The sequence below is a fragment of the Gadus macrocephalus genome, chromosome 12 (assembly GCF_031168955.1).
Source record: "Gadus macrocephalus chromosome 12, ASM3116895v1".
Lineage (NCBI taxonomy): Eukaryota > Metazoa > Chordata > Actinopteri > Gadiformes > Gadidae > Gadus > Gadus macrocephalus.
The window spans coordinates 21,947,544-21,968,654 of NC_082393.1; the positions used below are offsets into that span (position 1 = coordinate 21,947,544).

The window sequence follows — 21,111 nt, forward strand, 5'->3', positions numbered from 1 at the left end:
GTACGGAACAACCAACTACAGAACTACCAAGTATAGACCAACCACATATAGAGCAACCAAGTACAGACCAACCAAGTACAGAACAACCAACTACACAACAAACAATAACAGAACAACCAAGTACAGAACAACCAAGTACAGCGTTACCAAGTACAAACCAACCAAGTACAGAACAACCAACTACAGGACAAACAATAGCAGAACAAACAAGTACAGAACAACCAACTACAGAACTTCCAAGTGCAGACCAATCAAGGACAGAACAACCACCTACACAACAAACAATAACAGAACAACCAACTACAGAACTACCAAGTAAGGAACAAACAATAACAGAACAACGAAGTACAGAACAACCAACTACAGAACAACCAACTACAGAACAAACAATAACAGAACAAACAATAACAGAACAACAAAGTACAGATCAACCAACAACGGAACTACCAAGTACAGACCAACTAAGTACACAACAAACAATAACAGAACAAACAAGTACAGCACAACCTACTACAGAACAACCAACTACAGAAAAAACAACAACAGAACAACCAAGTACACAACAACCAACTACAGAACAAACAATAACAGAACAAACAACTACAGAAAAACTAACTACAGAACAACCAACTACAGAAAAAACAAGTATAGAACCACCAAGTACAGAACTACCAAGTAAAGACCAACAAAGTACAGACCAACCAAGTACAGACAAACCAAGTATGGAACAAACAAATACAGAACAACCAGCTACGGAACTACCAAGTACAGACCAACCAAGTACAGAACAACCAACTGCAGAACAAACAATACCAGAACAAACAACTACAGGACAACCAAGTACAGTGAAACAAATTACAGAACAAACAAGTACAGAACAACCAAGTACAGAACTACAAAGTACAGACCAACTAAGTACAGAACAACCAAGTACAGAACTACCAAGTACAGACCAATCAAGTACAGGACAACCAACTACAGAACAAACAATAACAAAACAAACAATAACAGAACAACCAAGTACAGAACAACCAAGTTCAGAACAACCAACTACAGAACAAACAATAACAGAACAAACAAGTACAGAACAACCAACTACAGAACTTCCAAGTACAGAACAAACAATAACAGAACAACAGCGTACAGAACAACCAACTACAGAACTACCAAGTGAAGACCAACTAAGTACAGAACAACCAACTACAGAACAAACAAGTACAGAACAACCAACTAAAGAACAGCCAAGTACAGAACAACCAGCTACAGAACTACCAAGTACAGACCAACCAAGTACAGAACAACCAAGTACAGACGAACCAAGTACAATCCAACCAAGTACAGAACAACCAACTACAGAACACACAATAACAGACCAACCAAGTACAGAACAACCAAGTACAGAACTACCAAATACAGACCAACCAAGTACAGAACATCCAACTACAGAACTACCAAGTATAGACCAACCACATACAGAGCAACCAAGTACAGACCAACCAAGTACAGAACAACCAACTACACAACAAACAATAACAGAACAACCAAGTACAGAACAACCAAGTACAGCGTTACCAAGTACAAACCAACCAAGTACAGAACAACCAACTACAGAACAAACAATAACAGAACAAACAACTACAGAAAAACTAACTGCAGAACAACCAACTACAGAAAAAACAAGTATAGAACCACCAAGTACAGAACTACCAAGTGAAGACCAACAAAGTACCGACCAACCAAGTACAGATAAACCAAGTACGGAACAAACAAACACAGAACAACCAGCTACGGAACTACCAAGTACTGACCAACCAAGTACAGAACAACCAACTACAGAACAAACAATAACAGAACAAACAACTACAGGACAACCAAGTCCAGCGAAACAAACTACAGAACAAACAAGTACAGAACAACCAAGTACAGAACTACAAAGTACAGACCAACTAAGTACAGAACAACCAGGTACAGAACTACCAAGTACAGACCAACCAAGTACAGGACAACCAACTACAGAACAAACAATAACAAAACAAACAATAACAGAACAACCAAGTACAGAACAACCAAGTTCAGAACAACCAACTACAGAACAAACAATAACAGAAAAAACAAGTACAGAACAACCAACTACAGAACAAACAAGTACAGAACAAACAATAACAGAACAACAGCGTACAGAACAACCAATTACAGAACTACCAAGTGAAGACCAACTAAGTACAGAACAACCAACTACAGAACAAACAAGTACAGAACAACCAACTACAGAACAGCCAAGTACAGAACAACCAGCTACTGAACTACCAAGTACAGACCAACCAAGTACAGAACAACCAAATACAGAACTACCAAGTACAGATGAACCAAGTACAATCCAACCAAGTACAGAACAACCAACTACAGAACACACAATAACAGACCAACCAAGTACAGAACAACCAAGTACAGAACTACCAAATACAGACCAACCAAGTACGGAACAACCAACTACAGAACTACCAAGTATAGACCAACCACATACAGAGCAACCAAGTACAGAACAACCAAGTACAGAACAACCAACTACACAACAAACAATAACAGAACAAACAAGTACAGAACAACCAAGTACAGCGTTACCAAGTACAAACCAACCAAGTACAGAACAACCAACTACAGGACAAACAATAGCAGAACAAACAAGTACAGAACAACCAACTACAGAACTTCCAAGTACAGACCAATCCAGTACAGAACAACCACCTACACAACAAACAATAACAGAACAAACAATAACAGAACAACCAAGTACAGAACAACCAAGTACAGAACAACCAACTACAGAACAAACAAGTACAGAACAACCAACTAAAGAACAGCCAAGTACAGAACAACCAGCTACAGAACTACCAAGTACAGACCAACCAAGTACAGAACAACCAAGTACAGAACTACCAAGTACAGACGAACCAAGTACAATCCAACCAAGTACAGAACAACCAACTACAGAACATACAATAACAGACCAACCAAGTACAGAACAACCAAGTACAGAACTACCAAATACAGACCAACCAAGTACAGAACATCCAACTACAGAACTACCAAGTATAGACCAACCACATACAGAGCAACCAAGTACAGACCAACCAAGTACAGAACAACCAACTACACAACAAACAATAACAGAACAACCAAGTACAGAACAACCAAGTACAGCGTTACCAAGTACAAACCAACCAAGTACAGAACAACCAACTACAGAACAAACAATAACAGAACAAACAACAACAGAAAAACTAACTACAGAACAACCAACTACAGAAAAAACAAGTATAGAACCACCAAATACAGAACTACCAAGTAAAGACCAACAAAGTACAGACCAACCAAGTACAGATAAACCAAGTACGGAACAAACAAACACAGAACAACCAGCTACGGAACTACCAAGTACTGACCAACCAAGTACAGAACAACCAACTACAGAACAAACAATAACAGAACAAACAACTACAGGACAACCAAGTCCAGCGAAACAAACTACAGAACAAACAAGTACAGAACAACCAAGTACAGAACTACAAAGTACAGACCAACTAAGTACAGAACAACCAAGTACAGAACTACCAAGTACAGACCAACCAAGTACAGGACAACCAACTACAGAACAAACAATAACAAAACAAACAATAACAGAACAACCAAGTACAGAACAACCAAGTTCAGAACAACCAACTACAGAACAAACAATAACAGAACAAACAAGTACAGAACAACCAACTACAGAACTTCCAAGTACAGAACAAACAATAACAGAACAACAGCGTACAGAACAACCAACTACAGAACAAACAAGTACAGAACAACCAAGTACAGAACAGCCAAGTACAGAACAACCAGCTACTGAACTACCAAGTACAGACCAACCAAGTACAGAACAACCAAGTACAGAACTACCAAGTACAGATGAACCAAGTACAATCCAACCAAGTACAGAACAACCAACTACAGAACACACAATAACAGACCAACCAAGTACAGAACAACCAAGTACAGAACTACCAAATACAGACCAACCAAGTACGGAACAACCAACTACAGAACTACCAAGTATAGACCAACCACATACAGAGCAACCAAGTACAGACCAACCAAGTACAGAACAACCAACTACACAACAAACAATAACAGAACAACCAAGTACAGAACAACCAAGTACAGCGTTACCAAGTACAAACCAACCAAGTACAGAACAACCAACTACAGGACAAACAATAGCAGAACAAACAAGTACAGAACAACCAACTACAGAACTTCCAAGTACAGACCAATCCAGTACAGAACAACCACCTACACAACAAACAATAACAGAACAAACAATAACAGAACAACCAAGTACAGAACAACCAAGTTCAGAACAACCAACTACAGAACAAACAATAACAGAACAAACAAGTACAGAACAACCATCTACAGAACTTCCAAGTACAGAACAAACAATAACAGAACAACAGCGTACAGAACAACCAACTACAGAACTACCAAGTGAAGACCAATTAAGTACGGAACAACCAACTACAGAACAAACAAGTACAGAACAACCAACTACAGAACAGCCAAGTACAGAACAACCAGCTACAGAACTACCAAGTACAGACCAACCAAGTACAGAACAACCAAGTACAGAACTACCAAGTACAGACGAACCAAGTACAATCCAACCAAGTACAGAACAACCATCTACAGAACACACAATAACAGACCAACCAAGTACAGAACAACCAAGTACAGAACTACCAAATACAGACCAACCAAGTACGGAACAACCAACTACAGAACTACCAAGTATAGACCAACCACATACAGAGCAACCAAGTACAGACCAACCAAGTACAGAACAACCAACTACACAACAAACAATAACAGAACAACCAAGTACAGAACAACCAAGTACAGCGTTACCAAGTACAAACCAACCAAGTACAGAACAACCAACTACAGGACAAACAATAGCAGAACAAACAAGTACAGAACAACCAACTACAGAACTTCCAAGTACAGACCAATCCAGTACAGAACAACCACCTACACAACAAACAATAACAGAACAAACAATAACAGAACAACCAAATACAGAACAACCAAGTTCAGAACAACCAACTACAGAACAAACAATAACAGAACAAACAAGTACAGAACAACCATCTACAGAACTTCCAAGTTCAGAACAAACAATAACAGAACAACAGGGTACAGAACAACCAACTACAGAACTACCAAGTGAAGACCAATTAAGTACGGAACAACCAACTACAGAACAAACAAGTACAGAACAACAAACTACAGAACAGCCAAGTACAGAACAACCAGCTACAGAACTACCAAGTACAGACCAACCAAGTACAGAACAACGAAGTACAGAACTACCAAGTACAGACGAACCAAGTACAATCCAACCAAGTACAGAACAACCATCTACAGAACACACAATAACAGACCAACCAAGTACAGAACAACCAAGTACAGAACTACCAAATACAGACCAACCAAGTACGGAACAACCAACTACAGAACTACCAAGTATAGACCAACCACATACAGAGCAACCAAGTACAGACCAACCAAGTACAGAACATCCAACTACACAACAAACAATAACAGACCAACCAAGTACAGAACATCCAACTACAGAACTACCAAGTATAGACCAACCACATACAGAGCAACCAAGTACAGACCAACCAAGTACAGAACAACCAACTACACAACAAACAATAACAGAACAACCAAGTACAGAACAACCAAGTACAGCGTTACCAAGTACAAACCAACCAAGTACAGGACAACCAACTACAGAACAAACAATAACAGAACAAACAACTACAGAACAACCAACTACAGAACTTCCAAGTACAGAACAAACAATAACAGAACAACAGCGTGCAGAACAACCAACTACAGAACAAACAAGTGAAGACCAATTAAGTACGGAACAACCAACTACAGAACAAACAAGTACAGAACAACCAACTAGAGAACAGCCAAGTACAGAACAACCAGCTACAGAACTACCAAGTACAGACCAACCAAGTACAGGACAACCAAGTACAGAACTACCAAGTACAGACGAACCAAGTACAATCCAACCAAGTACAGAACAACCATCTACAGAACACACAATAACAGACCAACCAAGTACAGAACAACCAAGTACAGAACTACCAAATACAGACCAACCAAGTACGGAACAACCAACTACAGAACTACCAAGTATAGACCAACCACATACAGAGCAACCAAGTACAGACCAACCAAGTACAGAACAACCAACTACACAACAAACAATAACAGAACAACCAAGTACAGAACAACCAAGTACAGCGTTACCAAGTACAAACCAACCAAGTACAGAACAACCAACGACAGGACAAACAATAGCAGAACAAACAAGTACAGAACAACCAACTACAGAACTTCCAAGTCCAGACCAATCAAGTACAGAACAACCACCTACACAACAAACAATAACAGAACAACCAACTACAGAACTAACAAGTAAGGAACAAACAATAACAGAACAACGAAGTACAGAACAACCAACTACAGAACAACCAATTACAGAACAACCAATTACAGAACAAACAATAACAGAACAAACAAGTCCAGAACTACCAAGTACAGAACTACCAAGTACAGACCAACCAAGTAAAAACCAACCAAGTACAGAACAACCAACTACAGAACAAACAATAACAGAACAAACAATAACAGAACTACCAAGTACAGACCAACAAAGTACAGACCAACCAAGAACAGACCAACCAAGTACAGAACAAACAATAACAGAACAACCAGCTACAGAACTACCAAGTACAGACCAACCAAGTACAATCCAACCAAGTACAGAACAACCAACTACAGAACAAACAATAACGGAACAAACCACTACAGAACAACCAACTACAGAACTACCAAGTACGGACCAACAAAGTACAGAACAACCAAGTACAGAGTTACCAAGTACAAACCAACCAAGTACAGAACAACCAACTACAGAACAAACAATAGCAGGACAAACAAGTACAGAACAACCAAGTACAGAACTACCAAGTACAGACCAATCAAGCACAGAACAACCACCTACACAACAAACAATAACAGAACAAACAATAACAGAACAACCAAGTACAGAACAACCAAGTACAGAGTTACCAAGTACAGACCAACCAAGTACAGACCAACCAACTACAGAACAAACAATAACAGAACAAACAAGTACAGAACAAACAAGTACAGAACAACAAACTACAGAACAAACAAGTACAGAACAACAAACTACAGAACAAACAAGTACAGAACAACCAACTACAACATCAAGTGGAACAACCTTAAGCATGCTGTGTAGGCCTATCTATTATATGAGCTTGATTATTTGTTCATGGAGTATACTTGAAGGCTTTTTTGTCATCAAATAGCGCACATGTCACATGGGACATGTTTTTACTTCATAAGGTTCGAGCATTTTTGCTTTTAGCAAAACCATTGTGAAATGCCTATTGTTTTTTAAAGGCACCCAGTGCAACTTTATGTAAACATTCAATGAAAAAGAAACATTCAATTTCTAGTCTTTTTTACACGTAGTAAGTTTCAATAACTCCATACCATTACATATCGACATTCAAGGAGCAAAGATGAGACGTCGTTGTGTGGTGAGAACTGATAGAAAATCGTAAACAACAACAATCGCCAGTGGGGAGAAGCCATTTTTCCATTGACTGGAAGCCTGCTTTATTTATTGTAGGTTACAAAAAATAAAGAAAATGGCGGCATTGTTGTTGTTATCGATTTTGTATCAGTTCTCACCACACAACGACGTCTCATCTTTGCTGCTTAAATGTCGGTATGTAATGGTATGGAGTTATTGAAACTTACTACGTGTAAAAAAGACTAGAAATTGAATGTTTATTTTTAAGCCTCGAAAGTTGCACTGGGTGCCTTTAAACCATGAGCTTTGGGCATAATCAACTCATAGGGCCCTATTTTAACGGTCTGAAACGCAAGTGAGAAGCGCCAAGCGCAAGTAGCTTTGTGGGCGGTTCTACGGCGATGTCGCCGTAGAACCGCCCACAAAGCTGTAAACTATAGTTTACGGCGCGAAAAATGACTCTTGCGCCCTGTGCATATCTAAAAAGGGTTGGTCTGAAGTAGCCTAATTACCCGTAGGTGTGGTTTGGGCGTAACGTGCAACAAACCAATGAGAGTGCCAGCTCCCATCCCCTTTAAGAGCCATGAGCGCATTTGAATCTGACAAGTTGATATTTTGACAGCGCGTCTGCAGTCTCCGATGAGACAGATGCACATGAATTCACTCATGGAGTAAGGTTTTCTTCCACAACTTCAGAAATACTGAGTCCTCAAATAAATTTCGGCAAAGAAAACGTAGCCTATATGATATAACATATGATATGCGGTAACTGTGGTTTTATTTAACGATATACGCAATACATCATAAATATAGTTTCTTATCAGTATTGCATGCATTATCGTTATCGACTTGCGTTCCAAATATGCATGTGTCCAGTGTCCCCCCGTTAATATAGGCCTACATTGCCATGGACTGTAATATGCGTTACGTGTTTAGTTTGCGTGTGTTTAAAAAGATGCGCCTGTGTGCGTTACACATGCACACAGGCGCGCCGCATTCATTCATTATTTTTAACACTCACTCGCGGTAAAACAATGTTTTCTCACGATCAAATACTCATCAATCCTAAAAGTAATGGGCATGTACACGATGTGTGTGTCAAGAAAATATGTGTTTGCTGTACGGTGTTTGCAGATGCATTGATTTAAAAGTACAACTTATTACCGCTGTATCAGCTGTTCTTTCCCAAATAATTTACCAAGCATGTGTGGTTAGGTAGATGAGAGAAGCAAAGTGTATGCGCGAGGTGCACAAGCAACATTATGCATGCGCCTTAAAATAGCATCTGAACAACGCGCCACTGACTTTAAACCAGGTATTTTCTGGTTTGTTGCGCAAGTGGTTTATGAAACGTCAAAATAGCAACAGGGAACGTTTGCGCCAGAACACGCGTCCTCCTTTCGCCGAACCGCCCCTTGGGGCGCAAGATCATTCCCTAATTGACCGACGCGTGGCGCAGGAGGGAAAAGCACGCTCTGCGCCAGTTGCAAACTAGCAACGACACATGCGCCAGTGATTAAGTCAATTGCGCCGGATGCAAGATAGGGCCCATAATGTTGATTCAGAAGTACTACTAAAGTCTTTCTGATACAAACTTATATTTGTTTAACAAACTTGAAAGCACTCATTGTTCTCTATTCCCGCCGCCGGTACAGTAGGCTACATATGGGTTGCCTTGTAACTACTGCTCCCTCCCTGCTCATGTATCCGCCATCCACAGTAGTGTCACTCATTTAACAAGGCACACTTTTTTTTCACAAATATGTATCATATATAGGCTACATCATGTTTCACATCATATTTCACAAATATGTATTGGGTAGACCCAGCCATCTCGCTGTCTACCTGTCCACCTGTTCTGCCTGTTTATCAGCTCACCTATTCCCCAGCCTGCCTGGTCCTGCCTGGCCTGTCTAGCCATCCTGCTGGGTCCACTGCCAGTCACTGCCTGCCACTACTCTTTGCTTTCCCTATTCTCATACAACCCCCTCATTAAATATTTGTTTTATTGACATTGCTGTCCGTCTCTGTTTTGCATCAGGGCTCCCTATTCCGAAATTATAAATTGTATATGAATATCTACAGATAAATAGATAAGATAATATATTTATATTTATAATCATAAAAAATCACTCTGCCTAGGGCCATCAATGCATTTAATACGGCCCTGAAGATATGAGACTTATATCAAACAAATAGTACAGTTAGCGATTTATTGAGTACATCATAGAAGCACTTCCTCAAGGTTTGCATTAGGATTTCAGTACCACAAAAGTCCAACAGAGGACAGTGGCATGTCACAATTGATTCTCCAACATATCAGACAATCTTTGGAAACACCTACGCAATGCAACACCTGGGTGAGACAAGAGTACAAAGGTGGAAACAGAAACGAGTGGTTTTATTTCATTACAACTGCCATCTTATACCGGTCAGAGGAATCTTGTTGATCGTCGTTGGGTTGATTACTAGAAGCCGTCATAAAGGCTACCTTTAACAGTCAGCTCATTTACATTTTACTGCTTCAGGTAAGGCAGAATCCTTATTTTTTTGTTATTGTGTTCTGTTAAGTGCTTTGTAAACTGCCTTGGAAAGGGGATATACAAATAAAGTTATAGTCTTTTATACTACTGCTACTGTTTGTCTTATTTTTTTGTCTTAATTCTTGGTTAATATTAGTTAGGGCGGTACAGTATGGACCAACATGTAGGCCTAGTATATCACGGTATGATTTGAGGCATAGACGGTAACGATGAAATCACGGTATGTTAATTGTATCTTCTAATTTCGATATAAATGCTTCTGATGGGGTAAAATACTGGTAGGGCAGCAAAACTGCATGAAAAAAAAAATGCTAAATCTTTCCTGAAGTTACTTCCATCTCTGAACACTAATGTTTAATAGTAGGATATTTATTTCTCCAATTGCTTGCGGACCATGTCACATCGTTTTGGCATCTCAATTTGGCAGTGTTTGGCGGGCAGGTAATGCGTACCTGGGATCGAGTCTTTTGACCATCTCTTTATAGCCCTTTCTATCGACATTTTCAAAGGGAACCATGTCCTTACACAGGTAAACAGTGACGGCGTTTGTTATCTCGTTCCACCGCTGGCTTTTTTGGCCGTAAAGACTGGCTTTGGAAAATGCCTGGGGAAGCGATGTCTGAAGAAGAGATGCAGAGACAGCTTCACGCTACCAGCGTCCGTCTCGTACAGTGTGGTGAACGAGGTGCCTGAGTGCCCGCGCAATAGCATACCGCCTGCGGTATCGCTGTCAAATATGTCCCTGGGAAAAGTAACGTTGAGCCCAATTGAACAAGGAACTAGGCCTACGTTTCGTTACCATATTTTCAGTAGTTGCGCGTAACTGTACTTTTTACATGAAAAAGTAGTTACTTTACTGTTTTAACGTGTTACTTACTTTTTAAAACAACACAAAAGACTGTCTACCAGTAGGCTAACACTGGTCTCACGGTTAACTCAAAATCCATACCGTAGCGCAAATTCACACAGGTGAACGGTCTATACCTTCTTTGCCGTTCATACCTTACACACCCCTATTACTTTTTCCTTTACGAATGGCTGAGATACAACTGTTTAAATCATCATGATGCTAGTCGATTGTTTCTTTTGTTTCAGGTTTTCCTTTCTTGATGGGTACCCTCCAAGGGTTCGTTGGCCTTTTGTTTGGCCTTCAGATCGTCACACATGCAATGGGCTATAGTAGTGGGGGATTTGTTGAGTCTTGCACTTCCCTGTTGCCTGACCATACATTCAGTGGCGTAGATTTTTTCCCACAGAGCGGCGCACCACCTTATAAGGTCAATGCCATTGCCGGTGAGGGGGAGTCAATTATCGGTAGGCCTATTTATTTTAAGTGGGGTATATAGCCTAATATCTTTTTTTTAATCAACGTATGTGATCTCTGATCTCTTCAATCTGTATTTGTTTAGTGAGTCTAGGAGGCACGTCACCTGATGCTCGACGATTTACAGGGTTCATGGTGGATGTCCGGAAATCAGAAAATGTTCCTGCCATGGGAAGTTTTGTTGAGTTTGGTCCTGGAAGTACTGGCTTGACTTGCAATGGCATTCAGGTAAGCTGCTACTACCAACTAACTATTAAATCATCTTTACTGAAAAAAAAATAATGTCTACATGTATAGGTCATATAATTACTGCAGTGACTTTAAATAGACCTGGTTTGAACTTTTGTTTGACATAGTTTATCTTTGTTTAGGATTCTGCTGTTACTCAAAACTCAAACGTTCCGAAGACTTTTGTTCAAGTTAAATGGCAAGCACAGGAAAATGGATCCTCTTCATTCTTTTTGCGGTAAATGTCCATTCTGTTAATTCATACACCTTAATTAATTAACACTACCCCAATAATGTATGAATGTTTAAGCTTCATTCAATCAGTTTTTTACCTCAGGCCTACCCATAGGAAAATTTTAGAAAAAGTACATCAGGAACATGCAATAAAACAATCCATAATTTCCACTTACAATTTTCCAATTAGTGAAATGGTTATATTCATGGTTATTATATGGCCTACATTAACTATGCATGTATTTATTGGTTTATCTGTGTGTGTGTGTGTGTGTGTGTGTGTGTGTGTGTGTGTGTGTGTGTGTGTGTGTGTGTGTGTGTGTGTGTGTGTGTGTGTGTGTGTGTTCAGAGCCACATTTGTTGACAAGTTCACCATCTTTTGGAGCCCAGTGGATGTCACTATCCAGACACCAGCAACAACAACGCCATCAACTACAACACTAACTTCCGAGCAAAGTACAGAACAACCAACTACAGAACAACCAACTACAGAACAACAAACTACAGAACTACCAAATACAGACCAACCAAGTACAGAACAACCAACTACAGGACAAACAATAACAGAACAAACAAGTACAGACCAACCAAGTACAGAACAACCAACTACAGAACAACCAATAACAGAACAAACAAGTACAGAACAACCAAGTACTACACTTGGTACACAATCAACTACCATACTTGTGACGCAACCAAGCACTATACAACTCACTACTACACTTGGTACAAATCCAAGTACTACACAAGGTACACAATCCGTTACTGCACATGCTAGTCAACCAGTACTATACGACAAATTACTACAGTTAATACACAACCAAGTACTAGACCTGGTTCACAATCAACTACCACTGCCGGTACTCAGCCAAGTGCTATACAACAAACTATTACACTGAATACCCAATCAACGACCATACTCAGTACACAACCAAGTACTGTACAAATAATTTAGACACATGGTACAAAACCAAGTACTACACAAAGTACACAACCAATTACTACAAATAGTACTCAACCAAGAACTACACCTAATACACAACCAATTACTACACAGAGTACTCAACCAAGTTCAATTCTACAAATGACTACACTTGGTACACAACCAAGTACTTTACAACAAATAACATACAACACAACCAGGTACTGGACCTAGTTCACAATCAACTACTACATCCGGTGCTCAACCAAGTACAAGTACACAACTAATTACTACACGTAGTACTCAACCAAGTTCTACACAACTAATTACTACACTTGGTACACATCCAAGTACAACACATAGTACACAACCTATTACTATGAATATAACTCAACCAAGTACTACACATAGTACACAACCAATTACTATGAATACAACCCAACCAAGTACTACACAAAGTACAGAACAAATGACAAAACGTAGTACACAACCAAGTACCATGCAACAAAAAACTACACATAGTACACAACCAACGTCTATACAACAAATTACTACACATAATACACATTCAACGACCATACTCAGTACACAACCAAGTACTGTACAACTAATTACTACGTACACATTGTACTCAACCAATTACTAAACATAGCACACAACCAATTACTACACAGAGTACTCAACCAAGTTCAATACAACAAATGACTACACTTTGTACACAACCAAGTACTATTCAACCAATAACTGCACATAGTACTCAACCAAGTACTTTGCAACAAATAACTACAGATACAACGCAACCAAGTACTACACCTAGTTCACCTAATGGGTTGCCTCGTAACTAGTGCTCCCTCCCGGCTCATGTATCCGCCGTTGGAAAGTGTTGCGTATACACTGCGGTGGAGCTTTGATTAAGCACTGTTTGCCCGGTCAGAAATGAGCAGGGAGAGGTCAACATCAAGTGTGTCTCATGTAAAGAGGCATATGTAGGCCACCAGAACTCATATTCTTACAGAGCATTATTCTGACTAATAGCTGATGGATCACTGATGCATTTCTAAAAGTGACACTCAAAATATATACCTAGCTCATAAATCTAGCTACATAATAACAAACTATTAACTATCTACTAACTATTTAAACGGAATAAAATAATTTATTGCACGTCAATCATTGCATTTTAATGCCATGTATCAAATGTTGTTACAGGGCAACAGCAGTGTCACTCAAGAGACAAAGCACTCTTTTTCAAAACCTGTTTATATCCTAATAAAACCAAATCTGAAAGATGAAATAAAATATAGTGACACCAAACACCAAATATGCTTTTATAGCTTGTAGAACAATATAGCTTGTTCCCTTAACGTTTGATTGCGATAAAACATTAAAATAATAAAATACTCGTCCAGCATTAGATCGAGTCTAACCATCAACTACACATTACACAACAAGGAATTGTACATATTACTAAACTAAGTGCACGACCAGATAGCAGACCTAGAACACAATAAACGACCACTCATTACACAACCCAGGACCTAAATACTGTAGTACATGACTAAGTATACAAACATAACCAACGTTTATTTCATCAGCAACAACTACAGCTATATCCCACCTATGTATTCATATTCATACCACTCTAGTCCATAATGTCCGTCGTGTATTTACCGTATTCATATCCACCACATACCTTATTCTGCTTCTCTACATAACACCTTGCATGTATCACTTGTAGGCCTACTTTATTTTTACACTTCTGCTAAGAGGCTAAGCTACATCTCGTTGCGTCTATAATTTATATTGTACTTGTGCAATTATAACTAAGGGTTGTATGACACTCTGATCTGCAGGTTCAACACCAGCTCCCGAGGGTCCCAGCAGCACTCCTGACCTCGGGCTGTCGAGGGTTTGTGTTTACATCATGCAACCACCGAGCACACAGATGGTTCCTTCTGTCACTCTCGACGTATCCCTCACTCTCTCTCTCTATGTTGGTTTACTCCACTTCAGCTTTATCAGGCCCAGGCGTCCCTGATCTGCAGCCTCACTATTAACGGGGTACGTTTTGTTTTGGGCGTTACTCCATTAAGGTTCCTTAGCATTTCTATCTTTCTAAAGATAGGGTATGTAATTCTTTTAAAAGCACTTTTTCATATTTGTTAAATTGTCTTGATATTCCGACAGCAATCGGGAAATAAAATGGGGTAGGAATCTGTGGCTGTCATAGGCCTATAATAAGCCTGTCCAATTATTTAAATAAATGAAAGTGAGTTTTCTGAAAGGCTAGTCCGACATGGCTAAAGCCAGCAAGCTGTGATTTGGAGGAATGGCTTTGGATGGAGGCCTGTGGGATACAATATCCTTACTCTGGCTGTTTTCTTTAAAATAAGTTTAAACCACCTGTGTGATATATCTGACTTCATGTAAATGTTTCTTTCTCCTGCGCTCTCCCAGCATGGCTTCCTGCAGCCACCAACCATGAAGGTAAATCCCAACTAGAAGAACATAGTGTCTGGTTGATTTATTCCTTCCAAGTCTAGGCTTACACTGTGGCAAATATCCAATCTTCTTTGTCTTAAGTTAATCAGGATTTTGCAGTGGACTCTCTCGCTGGCAGCCGAGACCATATCGTTGACTTTACTTTGTATATGGGACTCTGGCTATGTAAGTGCCGATACATATTTAAATATGTTATAAAAAATAAATAGATCTCACTGAATTTTATTAGACTGATGGTGTACCAAGTTTGTCAGCTGTGTGTGTGTGTGTGTGTGTGTGTGTGTGTGTGTGTGTGTGTGTGTGTGTGTCTAGGTCCCTCCCATTGCACTTGTGTCTGTTGTGCTGTTTACTAGTCTTTTAGGTTATTGCTTGTTAATAGCTTCTCTGGCCATTGGACCCAGTCATGAATTGTAAGTCATTTCAGTGACAGTCATTCATTTACATTTTGCAGCAATAAGAACATTCAACAATAAACACAAAATCAACCCCCATTTCATTACGGTGACATTTCCTTTTTACTGTTACAAGGAAAAAAATCCATGATGTTGTTTCCAAAGTGGTTACTATCCTTCACGAGGTGCTCCTCCGTAAGTTAAAAAACATCAGATATACCAGCTTACTCTTAATACTGTCTTTTAAATGTGGTTTTCATCACTTTCCCACATGCAGTCGCTGCAATTTTCCTGTGTCTATGGAAGATCGAGGAGAGTGATGTTATGAAGATTTGCTGTGACAGCCTCTTGCTTCTGGGAGCAATGGCTGGTTATGCTGCATGGAGGTTCCTCTTTATCCTAATTTTCCTATTGATTATTTTTCTTTTCAAAACAACAATGGCACAAAGAAATCGAAGAGGTTTGTCTATCTAGTCCTATTTTTGTGCTTTTAATGTAACACATTCCACGAGGGAGAATCAACTGAACTTGCTCTGTCACATTTTGTTTGTTGCAGGAAACGATTATACTGATAGCAGATGTAGGAAGGTAAAGGTCTTTCGCTTCATAACTTATTGAGATTTGAGAAATGTAATACATTCATCAATTTCTCATGTTCATTGTATTATCTCTTGAATTGCTTGCATATGTAGACCTATTGATAATCTCTTTTTCAATTTTCAGAGCACAGTCATCATCTTTAACCTTGGAAATATAGCATTCGCTATTGCTTTGATTGTTCTGATGTTTCCTTGCTTCTGATATTTTCTACTGTAGAAATCCAGTTTCAGAATGAAACGGATCATTTATTTAAAATGATGTCAAATTACCTTCATTCAAGCATTTCCATTCATTATTATCAGGCAGTTATTTATTACATTTCTGATTTTGAGATGATATCTCTTATAATACACGATTTTTGTTCGGTTGAATTGATGAATCATAAAATAACAATTTGTTCATGCCATCACGGGTTAACTCAGTGCTGGTGAAGCTTCTGGGTTTTGTTAAATGCCAAATGCCAGTGTAAGCATAAAAATGTTTTTGTTTTGGCAATCTAGTGTTATAGGCCATATGTTGCTATATGCCCCGGCATTTCAAATAAATATCTCCCGTCTCCTCTTTGAGCCAGCTTATTGTAAGACATCAGAGAAATGTGATACGGCGGTTATGCCAGACCACTACATCCATCTTTACCAACAGCTTTTTAAAGTATATCGGAATTTATCATACACAAGAATTTAAAGATATTGCTTTAAATCAATAACAGATAAAAGATTATAACAAGAATAAAACTAAATTAATTTTGTATTGTATCAATATAAAGTATAAATTAATTTGGTTGCATATCGCCTAAACTAAAGACCACTCGACGATGTGTGTTTGCAAAAAGTACTTAGAAATCAAATATGTATCAAAATATCTTTATTGATTCAAAATAGGTATTCGTATGACAAGATAAATGTCTCACCGATCATTGAACTGAAATAGGAAATATTAAGGTTGGGGGATGGGATCGCTTGCAGTTACAATTAATTGGTTAAATTATTTTATTAGAAAAAAATTAAATTATTTTCAGCCAAGGGATGAAGAACATGTTAGGATACCACCCCATCCCCCATGCACGCAAATGTAAGGCACCATTTGTGACCACCTGGCTGTTAAATAGTTTTATATATTTAAATATATTTTTTGGGAGGCTCTTCATGTCCTGCCAGGTACTCAAAAGTAGACGGTTTTCATAAACAGAACAATGGAGAGGTTCACTTCAGTGTTTGAGGGATGTGAGGAATAACCATTGCATCCAATATATCTTTAAAAATCCAGCATCAGAAATGAATAATTAACAATTATTACACCATCGTAATTAAGATATTTTCGAATCCCTCAAGGTAAGCCAGTGGATGTCAAAGTATTTATACAAAAATAAAGCATGGAGAAATATAATACAATATGAAACGTATACGCAAAGTTGAAATGACAAATTTGACTTTTGCAGTCATATTTACATAATAACAACCTAGTTTTTCTAAAGGAGAAAGGAATCTTGGAGAATGTACTTACTGTATTACCACCCAGAGGCTTCTTTAGGTAAGAAGTGCAGTCCCTAACCAAAGATGTTGATGAATAGAGACTAATTTAAACTTTTGCATTGCATGTTATTTCATGCATTTGCCCTGACTGGCCAAATGTATGCATAAGTAATTGATTGATTGTATCGACTAGTGACCACGTTAGTTGTACGACATGGATTTGAATTCTGCATGGCTGAATTGGACCATAGCTTTGCATCCATTGGCGCATTTTAAATACGCGCGTGGCAGATCTCTGCACCAGACAACGCCATGAATAGCATACTTACTCGGTCTCATAGTTCTTTTAGGCTGTAGGCGGGGACTAAGCCTGTTCTGAAGGGGGCTTCTACTCCTCTTGAGAGAGCCCACACCCGTTCTGCTCCACCTGGCTCTCGGCCGCCACAGGCAGGACGAGGTGTGAGATTCGGCTCCAGAGGCCGCTCAGCTTGTCCGCATCCATGCGGTCAAACGCTTCAAGGCTTCCCGAACCCACAAACCTTTTTGCGATGTAATCCTGCACGATTTCCTCCACGTCCTTCAGACTCTGTTGGGTCTCCACGTGGTCCTGGGGCAGCAGCACAGTGAAGGCAAGAAACACCTGCTTGAAGGCCGCGTTCTCGTGGTCGCAGTAGCGGTAGAAGATGAGCGTGGAGCCCGGCGGCAGCTCCTCCAAGCGATGGATGACGGCGGCGGGCCGGTCGCCCCCTCCCCCGAACGCCCCCTGCAGCGCGCCGTCGATGTCCATCTTGACCCGGTCGCTGTCCCGTCCGGCCGCGGCGGCTCCGTCGATGTGGAGCACGGAGGCGTTGTGGGCGGCGGAGAAGGCGGCTGCCAGCCCTCGGGCCAGGCAGTCCAGAGTCCGCTCGGCCCTGCGGCCCGCCACCAGGATCAGGCTGACGGGTTCTGTGGGCCGGGCGTTCCTGAGGTGCCGTTCCAGGTGGATCCTGCTCCTCTTCCACAGCTCAAGGCGCTGGCCGGGGAACTGGCTTTGGAGGTCGGACCACTTGGCCGAAAATTCGACAAGCTTTACTTTCTTGCCGCGGTTCTCTCCATCGCCTGTGGGGTCCTGGAGGGCAGGGGCCTTGGACGCCAGAAGAACAGCAGCGCTCAGCAGCAAGAGGCACACCAGTCTGGTTAAATACCAACAGAAACCTGGTGGGACGGAAGACATTTTAGCACAGCAAAAGCTACAAAAAGGTGGAAAAAGGTCAAAGTGGTACACTTTTCATTTAGAATATAAAAGGCTAATATCTCACCTCGAGGGGAAGATCCGTGGGTTTCCTCGACGGCAGGTTCCTTAGTAGATTTCTTTGTGCCTTAAAAACATATAAAACCTCTATCAATATACAGCATCACAGAAAACATGTCTGCCTGCTGCATTACTCAAATGAAAAGTACCTTGATTCTTCCGTTGAAACGGTTGTTTCTGCTGAGGAACGTTATTAGAAAGCTGTTGTGGTGTGTGAGAACCCCCAGACCTGGTGTAGCGTACAGCAGGTACATAGAGGGTACGCCTGGGAACAACTAGAGACAGGGCACAGTTCATTGATACGAGGGGATGAACAGTCCCAGCTAACTGATATCAGTTAGGGATCTCGTAACATTTAATGTAATATGTAAAGCATTAAAGACAAAAAAGCCCCGTAAAACAACAATATTATTTCTGCACAAAAAGACCTACAAAAAATTACTTGATTTAAATAGCGACCGGAAATTATTTGTCTCAAATATACTGCACACACGGACATTTGAATGCTCTAATAATTATACAGAATATTATTATTATGCATTATGTCTGACGAGTGACTACAATCCGAAATTGAAGATTACCAGAGGCCACGGCCTTGACCATAGGCTTCTGATAATCTGCTGTACTTCTCGATTTGGTGCTCTTAATCTGGGGTACGTCCTCTTGTGGGCCATGTGGATGTGCAGACTTGGTAGAAGACAAACGTTCACTTCTTGATGATTCCACTAAAAAGCAGGGCATTAAATATGTATTAAATGTTTTGGAAGTGACTTACATGAGTTATTGTTTTCATGTGTGGCTGCAATCCTACCTGCTTTGTTTCTCTGCACCTCTAGATCGTGGGTTTGACCCGAATGTAAATGCTCCGACAGCACAGAAGAAGTCATGCTGTTGACGTCAGACGGTCCAGTCGTTTGTGCAGAACCTTTAAAAAAAAAAATCGATTACAACATGAAGAGAAAACTTTAGCTTACATGTAAATAAAAGAACGATAATCTAATTAACTCACAGATAAGGCGTGAGTTTGGTTGTTGACTAGGACGAGGCGGATCTAGTGACAACCTCTTCTCTTGAGGTTTCCGTTTCTCCAGATGTGCCTCGGGTTCAACATCCATACAATCGTCCTCATCGCCATCCATCACTTCGTCTTCCTCCAGACGCCTTTTCTTATCGGGGGACCCTGATTTAACCATAACCAAGTTACGACATGACCTCTGATAGCCTGAAGCACGCCTCAAGTTATAAATAATAAGAGTGGTACTGGCAAATACAATCAGAACCCTACCTGTATCTCCAGATGCATTATTCGTTTCTTTTTCACAATTCTCAAATGCCTCATGGGCTGCATTTGCTATCACCCTCTTCGTCCGCTTAATGGGTGCTCTGGCTTCAATGTTGGCTGATAGTGAAAGTAACAAAAGTGGAAGCAATGGAAGCAAAAACGAAAGTTGCGGACTATATCGACCAGCAGCGCATAAATACACGGACACTAAGGAAAGTTATACAAATGCAACGATATAACACATACAAGTTATAAGTAACGTTAAACTTAAGAGAGCTCAATTGATGGAGCCGCTAGTGAGAGTTAGCCCTGTGAGCTATATCATCTGTTCTCACCTTTAGCTGTAGACTGCCTCATTGATTGCCTCGTGACTCGAGTCATTGTATTTTGGGAATCATTAGACTCCATAACAATATCTTTTGTTGCTTGATAATGTATCGTAGTGCCTCGTCAGAGCATTGTATTAACACATGTATCCCCTGGCTACTCGGTTTAAGCGACGCCTTTCACAACTGTCAACTGAGAAGGGCCGGATGTACTTGGATTTACGTCAACAGCTTTCAAAATAAACAGCCCCAGTAGTCATAGAGAAACATCACAATGAATGTATTCATCCAGATTTCATTATACA

At 40.1% G+C, this 21,111-nt stretch overlaps 3 protein-coding genes across 8 annotated transcripts; 2 read left to right on the top strand and 1 right to left on the bottom strand.

The window, feature by feature from the left end:
• Positions 1-1,055: 1,055 nt before the first annotated feature.
• LOC132468559 (mucin-2-like) lies at positions 1,056-6,791 on the top strand (the record flags this gene model as incomplete). Its single annotated transcript, XM_060066286.1, has 4 exons — positions 1,056-1,680; positions 3,577-5,070; positions 5,647-5,895; positions 6,046-6,791. Coding segments are annotated over 4 exons (3,114 nt in total), but the record flags the coding sequence as incomplete, so codon positions are not given.
• A 2,993-nt stretch (positions 6,792-9,784) lies between these two features.
• LOC132469461 (uncharacterized) lies at positions 9,785-16,996 on the top strand. Of its 6 annotated transcripts, none has more exons than XM_060067447.1 (15): positions 9,785-10,218; positions 10,763-10,918; positions 11,329-11,547; positions 11,643-11,785; positions 11,929-12,023; positions 12,369-12,769; positions 14,795-14,850; positions 14,955-15,002; positions 15,399-15,428; positions 15,525-15,608; positions 15,756-15,853; positions 15,972-16,030; positions 16,113-16,295; positions 16,392-16,423; positions 16,559-16,996. In XM_060067447.1, exons 2-15 carry the CDS (start codon positions 10,834-10,836, stop codon positions 16,634-16,636), a joined length of 1,611 nt encoding a protein of 536 aa, XP_059923430.1. In that variant the 5' UTR covers positions 9,785-10,218; positions 10,763-10,833; the 3' UTR covers positions 16,637-16,996. The 6 variants fall into 6 exon arrangements, with proteins under 6 accessions (XP_059923430.1, XP_059923433.1, XP_059923434.1 ...); XM_060067450.1 differs by having other exon boundaries at positions 12,369-12,595; XM_060067451.1 differs by having other exon boundaries at positions 12,369-12,550.
• A 286-nt stretch (positions 16,997-17,282) lies between these two features.
• si:dkeyp-82a1.6 (torsin-1A-interacting protein 2) lies at positions 17,283-21,022 on the bottom strand. The gene is made up of 8 exons (XM_060067453.1): positions 20,816-21,022; positions 20,484-20,597; positions 20,208-20,378; positions 20,010-20,123; positions 19,780-19,923; positions 19,348-19,473; positions 19,206-19,265; positions 17,283-19,101 (listed from the first exon to the last, which is right to left on the bottom strand). The coding sequence occupies exons 1-8, from the start codon at positions 20,886-20,888 to the stop codon at positions 18,296-18,298; spliced, it is 1,608 nt and encodes a 535-aa protein (XP_059923436.1). The 5' UTR covers positions 20,889-21,022; the 3' UTR covers positions 17,283-18,295.
• Positions 21,023-21,111: the final 89 nt, after the last annotated feature.

Coding starts and splice junctions, on each gene's coding strand:
- LOC132469461 (XM_060067447.1), top strand. CDS start 10,834: ATGCCTGGGGAAGCGATGTCTGAAGAAGAGATGCAGAGACAGCTTCAC. Junction 12,770..14,794: donor AAATCCAAGTACTACACAAG/GTACACAATCCG, acceptor TCTGATCTGCAG/GTTCAACACCAGCTCCCGAG. Junction 15,429..15,524: donor TGCAGCCACCAACCATGAAG/GTAAATCCCAAC, acceptor CTTTGTCTTAAG/TTAATCAGGATTTTGCAGTG.
- si:dkeyp-82a1.6 (XM_060067453.1), bottom strand. CDS start 20,888: ATGGAGTCTAATGATTCCCAAAATACAATGACTCGAGTCACGAGGCAA. Junction 20,598..20,815: donor GAGGCAGTCTACAGCTAAAG/GTGAGAACAGAT, acceptor TTTCACTATCAG/CCAACATTGAAGCCAGAGCA. Junction 19,266..19,347: donor GTTTCAACGGAAGAATCAAG/GTACTTTTCATT, acceptor TATGTTTTTAAG/GCACAAAGAAATCTACTAAG.